At 43.3% G+C, this 8,501-nt stretch overlaps 1 protein-coding gene across 1 annotated transcript in view; it reads right to left on the bottom strand.

The window, feature by feature from the left end:
* T265_02723 (hypothetical protein) overlaps positions 1-4,916 on the bottom strand; it is a gene marked incomplete at both ends in the record, with an annotated part of 56,321 nt that extends 51,405 nt beyond the window's left edge. The window contains one exon of the mRNA XM_009167038.1: positions 4,777-4,916. Coding sequence (XP_009165302.1) covers positions 4,777-4,916 — 140 coding nt within the window. The remainder of the gene's footprint in view (positions 1-4,776) is intronic.
* Between the last annotated feature and the right edge of the window lie 3,585 nt (positions 4,917-8,501).

The following is an 8,501-nucleotide window of genomic DNA, read 5'->3' as shown; positions in this document are numbered from 1 at the left end:
GGATTGGCACAGCAGTCATCCCATATAAAGCAGGAACATCGGAGGTTATTCGAAGACTGTTGAATTTAGCCAACATTCGAGTAGCTTTTCAGAAGGAAAAAACGGTATGCTTAGTTTTGGTGCAGTTGAAAGATCCGTTGCCGATTGAAAGGACTAGGGACTGTGTGTATAAAATTAACTGCAACGATTGTGCCAAGGTTTACATAGGACAAACTGCCAGGGAATTGCACACCAGAATCGATGAGCATAAAAGAAGGATAAACAAACCACCAAGGAATGCAGAAGAACACCAAACGCTGGTTAAAGACTCAGCGATAGCGGTACATGCCTTAGATATGGGGCATAGAGTAGATCTGGAGAATGTGGAAGTTTTAAGCGGGGGACTGCGATTCACACCACAGCGGCTGATAGCCGAGGCGGTGGAAATTACCAAGCATCACAGCGTGAATAGAATCGAGGGTGTGGAGCTAGCGAGCGTATAGAAAGCGGTCTTAGTTAAGCCGAGTTGACACGTGACGGTGTGATTATCAATCCACGTAGGATCATCAGAAAAAACTGGGTGTGGGGGTGGAAACCCCAACCGACCAAAGGTCACAGCATCCCTCTTAGAACTGGCTCACCCACGCAGACTGACAGAAGGTTCAAACAAAGTTCACGAAGGACTATCAAATGAACCGCACCAGAAGAACTAGACCCCAGGCTGGACCCAAACGCATGTAGGTTTCCCCACCAACCCAACACTTGTTCAACTACTCTGACACACTAAAATCCCTCGGCCGACACCCAACAACAGACTTAGCTGATTGGTTCTCCTTCGGCCCTAAATCTCGACCAACCTCGAAACCTGGTCACTTGGCCGAACGAAAGCTTTTGTGTCAAGAGCGAAACGTTGCCCAGCAATAAATCTACCGATTGTCACCAAACTTTTTCGAAAACAAATCAGTACGGTTCACAAAGCCCCTTGCGATTGCGAAGCTCACCCCCTGTCGAGTGCGCCTACTGACAGAATTTATGAAAAACGATAGAATGGGTCAACCGTTTAAGTTCATGCTGACGGCATTTTTACGTCTTTAGCAAGTGGGAGCCCAAAGTTATCCCGCTGTATGAGACACTCCTTCGACCAACTCATGTGACTCTACAAAGTATAACATACCAAAGTGAGAAGCCCACCACGCAAGCTGTTTTGGCAACCTCTTTAAATCACGGCAGTGAAGCAACATCAGTGTCAACACTGACTGCTGTCTTTGATGATGATTTTATCCTTTTAAGAAATATTTTGAACCACGCTTATCCCATCTTGGTTATCTTCAAGTTGTTCGAATTTGCTGATCCAGTCACTGTCGTAGGATCTTCAGTTCAAACATCACATCTCAGCCACCGACAGTACGATTTCAACGCAACCGTCTACTTTCTCACATCTGCCAGGCCATCAATTCAGCGCTGAGTTGACCTGATGAAAGAAAGGTTATACCCCGTAACGCACCGAAAGTCATGCACAAGGCACAAAACTCCTTGCGTTTTTTTGGACGGAGCGTCGGGTGTCTCAACCAACTCTACTTTTCTTATAGACTAGAAATCATTTCTAATTTGTCTTTTAAGGTCCATGAATTTGTTCATCAGTCTCCCTGCCAGGCATATAATCCCTCAACCGTAACTGTTTGTCACGCAGCGCCTGTTTCCATTGGCCCCTTAAATTTGAACCAAAAGTTATGCATACCACAACCATTCCGGCACGTACCAACTGTTTTCATACCCTCTTCCGTCATCTTGATGATGCCTTTGTTTCTCCATTTTATCGTTACAATTATATCATTTGTCTTTCAGATTGGACGCCAGATGAACGACTGGAAAAAAAATTTCCCGTGCTTCTTTTGATCGCTCCAAACTCATGGTCACACTTCACTGCCTAAAGCACCTTTTAGCCCATGGTTTCTTCCCCAAACTGGGGTTGTACTTTGGTACGCCTACCATCTGTCTTTACGCTTTCGTTTTCCAAGACTTCAGTTGATGAGTTCTCATTGAAAACCACTTTTGTTTTCCATTTTTATCGTTCGCTCTTGTACAACAGGGCGCAACGGCAATGACAGTGGAGCCTGCTCGCCCCTTGAAGGCGGTTGCTTGGCAAGCAATGCTTTTTACTTCCTGTTGGGGGTTCGTGTTGCAACACGGGAACTGACGTAGTTAGAAGAGAGCACACATTTAAACTTTTCAAACAATCGCTGGTTGTGTTTTTCTAGCATAACCTGCTGACTCCCATCGTTTGCGCGACCAATTTAGGCCACCGGTTCCGGAATACTTGTGCCGGTTTAGTCGAGAAACCGTCTCTTACTGTGTTTCAAGATGTCACACGGAAACACATAGATATTATATATATATATATATATATATATACATATATATATATATAATAAGAATGTAAATGAGGGTTTACCGATCATTTTTGTTTGAACCACTAGACACCCAGGCGTATCGGTGAGAAATGCAGCGTTCCTATCGATCGGAATTGCACACTCTCAAGTTGGTTGAATGCAATATTTGGCGGTACTCTATTGAGCACCTCGTTGCTGCTGTTGACATCACTGGGATGGCAATCCAATGGGTGTCACGTGATTATTTGTCAGTATCTTACTCATAAACTGGTTGCAACAGGTAAACGGCATCTTCGAGTGATGCGTAATACCAGAACCTACGGGAAGGAAAAAGGAGGTCGGAGTTGGGTTTCAGTAAGGTACTATTAACGTGAGACACTAATTCACAGATATACAAGCCTCGACAGTAGACGCCTGTCTACAACAAACGGTCGAATTGGACTACAAAAGTACAAACCAAATGAGCAAACAGACTCCTACGTGAGACAGTCACACGTGCACAAAGTCGGCCACAAATGGCTGGATGACCTCAAAGCCAAATGATTTAAGTGAGAAGTTCATATACACGCGCTAAACACAAAAATGGGGCGGGGGCTACAGGGAAACGTGGGGAATTTCAAATGCCAAAATAATGGAGGATCGTCACGTGATATTTTGTTTTTCCTCAACCTCGTCCTTGTAGTGAAGTCCCACCGGAACATGAGATCTCACCATGCAATACAAACTTCGACTTCAGAGTGGCGGTTTTTGTCTGTCTTTTCCATTTGCTTGCAAAAGTTTGATTTCTCGTTTTTTAGACCCCCTTGAATTACTTTCACGGATATCTCTGAAGAAAACACATTGTTTGACTTTGTGGTAAGGTATACTTTACACGGAGAAACAACTTTTAAAGGGATAAATAACTGTAGAACCGTTCTAATTTCAGTTTATCCTCGAGGTACTAATTCCTGAGAGCTAAACAGAACAAACTTCAAGCCTTAAACTTTGCAGTTTGCCATTTAATTGAAGATAGCGCAATATTCTGTCAGATTTATTTTGAACATCCAGAATGCATTACCTCTATTTTACTATCTTAAGAAGCCGTATTCTTTCAGTTGTTGCTTTAAACGGGATACACACTTTATTACAATATTTTTGACAGAACCTCGAGTATCGTTCTGCAACTTCAAAAGTCCTTTATGAGACTCATCAGCGGAGTTATTTCAAATTCTGGGATTGCTATATTTTGGGACTGTCACTGCTTTGGAATATTGCTTCTGGTGACAAGCGATCTGGTCTCCTAACCCATCTGTATCGATCGAGTGAGCCACAGTAGCCTTGGTCACGTGACTTGACTTGTCAGACAGCCAAATAGTGATATGCGCTCAGCAGTGGTTGGGGCTAGACACCATGTAGTGGATCGCGAACGAGCAATGTGTACTTTGATGTGGTCTTGGTCATTTTACAAGTAGTTAGATGCAGCGCAATAGTTTAGGATTGTAGAGTTGGGGGATCAGCGGCATAAACACAGTGAGTGTCGCACCTCTGTTTTATGTTTGATGGTTTTCGTTTGAAACGGCCGAGAAGGAGGATACAAGAATTCTTGTGCAAACTCATCTTGACACGTGTGTGTAAGCTGGTAAAATATAGTCAGATTCAGATCGGGTTAGAACTAAAAGTAACCTCCATCGCACAGAACCCCACAAATAAAACCTCATTGATTAATAAAGAAAACGCTCGAAAACAGTGTACTTTTTTCATCTCCATCAAGTGACACTCATCATCATGTTCATATTAGCGTACCCCCATGTGAAGTCCAATATACTAGAATTAAAATATTGTGCCATTTTCATCATGTTGGATGAAATTTTTTTTGTTGATTAAAGCCACATCTTGATGCTCACTAATTAGACAGTCTTTCGCTAACCGCGAGCAAGAAGTACACGCAATATGGAATCCAACGCTAGATTTTATTTTTGTAGAATTTCATAAACACGTTCGTTGGATTCAAGCTCTACTGGTTTGGTGCCAGTGGCACCACTACTGATCCTCTGATTTGAGCGATTGTCGGAGTTGACAGTTTACATTCTACATTGTGTAATTTTTGATAGTATTTTATCCCATCCATTTGGGACGTTTTGTTTAGCCTACGCTGACAGATACGCAACTCATCTGGTTCTGTACACAACTTTGTTACTTTATTGGACAAGCATCCGAATGCTATATGTAACAAACTTTGAACAACCCAATACAAACATTTTCACAAGGGTTGAATGGTTATCCTGTTGTTCGAAAATTCCGCTCTTTATTCCGGTTTCCGTTGTTCAACCTAATCGGTGAAGCTAGTCGCGTTTGGAATAATCCAAAATACACAACCAATCGTCAGCATATTCTTTTTTCAGTCTCCCCCAGGAACAAGAGTACTGACATTGAACGAAGTGAACCATCATCATCATCATCATCATCACCATCATCATCATCATCATCATCATCATCATCATCATCATCATCATCATCATCATCATCATCATCATCATCATCATCATCATCATCATCATCAATCATCATTATCAAAGACAGCCACATCATGTGAACCAGAGGTTCGTGAGTCAACTGGCACGTGACCAGCGACTGTCAATCGTTCAAACAATCGATGACGTGCGTAGGCTCGCATGACCACTAACGCACCGCAACGGTCCGCCTTCCAAACTCTCTGTGGTATTAAGACGATTGGCGATAAGGCTTTTGTGAATAAACTATCAGGTTTGGTGGACAAACGGCGAACATAAGGTGGATATCAACTGTCTCAGGACTGCCGAACTATTTGTTAGTTCACTTCTAGAGGAAATGGGAGTAAGACCAGAATGACTGGCTGAAAAAAATCCACACAGTTTCCTTTTTTCAGGTCTGTTCATCAGAATTTAATTGATATGACGGAGCTGTCTTGTGCGACTTACAGTGCACTATTTCATGGCAATGGTGTGGGTAGTTGATAACCTCCAAACAATGAAACCCCTCTATTTGTTCTACTGCTCCAGGATAGGGTTGGAGTGGGCTTATCTCGAAGTACCTGATGCGATCTGGAACCTCAAGTGCTGGAATGCGAAATATACATAGAATAAAATCGCATATTTGCTAGGAACCAGTGTGACGGCGGTTGCCACATGAGCAAAACTCAATGAAACCAGAATGTACTGGAATATTGGTGGCCGGGTGCATTTGTTACTGATTACTCACATAGCCATTGATCTATTTGCCAAGCTTTGCGGTTCGCGGAAACTCTGCTGATTAAGGGGGGGATGACTGTTTTTGACCTTTTTACAAACTTGACACAAGTGGGACTACTAGGTACCATGGGACCAGGGTAGAAAGGTAATGCGCACCGTCAGTGCGACTGACGCCGACCATGGTGTCGTTGGTGAACAGGTTAACCAATCACTTAAACTGATTGTTGTTACTCTCCATAAAGGTAACCGGTTTCTACACTATCTGCAATGGCTTCAGTCTGATTCTTTCATTGAATCACCACTCAAGAAAAGTTAACATCTGGGTGGAGTTTCCAGTCAGTAAACGAAGGTTTTTTAAAAAAGTGAGGTAACTCATGTATAAAGAGAACACCCCAGAAAGTGAGCACTGAAATCTAATTATGCATGTGGTGCACAGTAGGTCGTTCTGCTCGCGAGTACGATCCGCATGGTCCACTTGTAAACCCCAAACGTTCTTCGGGCCATAGGTTCCATGTTGGACTGAGCATTGGATGAGTATAACTCACTTCAGGCAGCCGGCTGTACTCAGAAGTACGTAATCACTTCGACATCAACCTCAGTTATGACCTGTCCCGAAGAGACTGAACCTTGCCGTGGTGCGACGGTTTGCGCACCTTGGTGACCCATTGAACTTTACTGCGGGGGGTGGGTGGTGTCCTCATCACAGCCGCAGAGTCTCTCATACCAGGTTCGTCAACGATCAGAGGTCTGAACAATACAGTCTCCTGGTCTTCCAGGTTGGGGGTTGGAACATGTGTAGCGACGTGTTCCGCAAAAGTGGCAATGCGCTTGTATTTCCAGGCTTGAGGTCAGGATTTTCAGACAAAGACTTTGATTAAATATCCCATCGTCCTTATGTCTAAGTGCAGGCGCGCTGGCGGTTTTCCAGCTCACGTACAACCATGAATTGTAGGGCAGCGAAGGATCACTGTTGAACACTGATGTCAAGCTGCCAATGATGATTACTGATCAGTTCCAATCTATGAAGCTTTCTGTAGGTCAATCCAACCTGTGTCCCGGTTTGCTGGACACTGTTCAGTATGGACCTGACAAAAAGTATGCTTTAGGGACGAAACTCATGGTTCACAGTGGACGTTAGATTTGAACGGCTTATTGACAGCTCTCATCGAAGCAAATTTGGTGCTCACCGACCAGCCAAAACTGCAAAATTTAATCAGGAACTTACGTCCGTTGCCTAATACGCTGACACATAGGTCTTGAAAAGAGTCTTTAAGAAACAAATTAAACTAATTTAATTCAAGCTTGAATTATGAATGCGAGACAGAAAGATGTAGTGAGAAATGTGACATTCCGTGAACAGTAAAGAATGCTGCTCACCAATATTGGACATCATCAAAATTTTCTCGGCCTCTAAGAATCTGCGTGAGGATAAATTAGTTGAGTAATGTTTGGAGAAGGGACTTAAACTCGACGTGTTTCTGACACACACACACACACACACACTGATGGCGAGGCCGACTAAAAGAGTTAACAAAGAATGTCCGCAGGCGAAAACCGTGTGATCAATTCCTTCGGGTGCTTTCTACTAAGAAAAACAATGTTCCATCAACGTGCTTTTGTGGCTCGTCATGGTTATCACTATTAATTTACACCTGTCCGCAACAGTTTCTCTCAAATGACCATTTGACTGTGCACGCTGACACAAGATAAAGGTCGTTTTCTCCCGTGTGAATTTGGAGAGACTCGGTAATCGAAAGGAATTTGCTGTTTCAAAGTCGTTCCAAGCCGGAGTGACGCAAGTTGGGCTTTTTCAATAACTGTTCCGTCGTCAGTTCATTAAGGAAGGACAGAGGGCGTTGTGCGTAAAGCAAGTGACCATACCTCCATGATAGAAATAACTTGACACAGAACCGTGGTGGGAATTAACCTGCCTTTGATGTGGATGACGGTAGCATGGAACACGGAATGGTTTTATAAAACTCAGGTGTTCTGTTATATCGTCGAAGTTTACATCGATTCCAGGTATGGAGCCAAATAGATCCCGAAAAGTCCCTCTTATTCCTGTTCAGGTTGACAAAATGCCTGAAACTTAATAAATAAATAAGCACTTGAGTGCACCAATTGTGTCTTTTGGTGGAAGGTGAAACCTCGACTTTGCTTTGCACTAGAAAATGATATTTTGAATTCAGTAAGTTTGAGCGACGATTTGCTTATTCTAAAAAAGACCTTGTTCAGGTTGATGCCTGAAACTTAATAAATAAATAAGCACTTGAGTGCACCAATTGTGTCTTTTGGTGGAAGGTGAAACCTCGACTTTGCTTTGCACTAGAAAATGATATTTTGAATTCAGTAAGTTTGAGCGACGATTTGCTTATTCTAAAAAAGACCTTTTACTTTCCATTCCAATTTAGGGATCCACAAAATGAAGGCTCAATAATCTATGACTCGCAATTCCAAACGGGGTTGATCAAACTGCCAAATCGTTTTAGTTTTCTGATCATAGCCACACCACTCTCGTCTGAACGGTCGTCCTCCCGTTCTGGCGTGATTATTCGGGTAAGTCCACACCAAAGGGAAGCAGTGGACTCGAGTTTCACTCTTATTGGAGCTCATCAGCAGTGCATATCCAATGGCTGTGCCGCGATCCGGACTCCGGACATTCGAGGCGAGCGTGTAGCCACTACTCCACTAACGCACGTTGGACGCACCTGAATTTTCACGTCTGAACAGGCGAACGTGTTCACACTTGAGCGACGGGTGCCCGACTCATCAAACGCCGACCCTGGTTGTAATGATCGATTGACCGCTACTCATCACTTAGTTTTGTCAACCATTTATTGAGGACAGCAACCCCCTGATTCTACGGGAGAACAACTAACTGTTTTGAACGTGTCATTGGAATGGCACTCCCCACAAGATTATTGGC

Source organism: Opisthorchis viverrini (genome assembly GCF_000715545.1).
Source record: "Opisthorchis viverrini unplaced genomic scaffold opera_v5_35, whole genome shotgun sequence".
NCBI lineage: Eukaryota > Metazoa > Platyhelminthes > Trematoda > Opisthorchiida > Opisthorchiidae > Opisthorchis > Opisthorchis viverrini.
The sequence above is the reverse complement of the archived record's forward strand: the minus strand, read 5'-3'. Positions and strand labels throughout refer to the sequence as shown.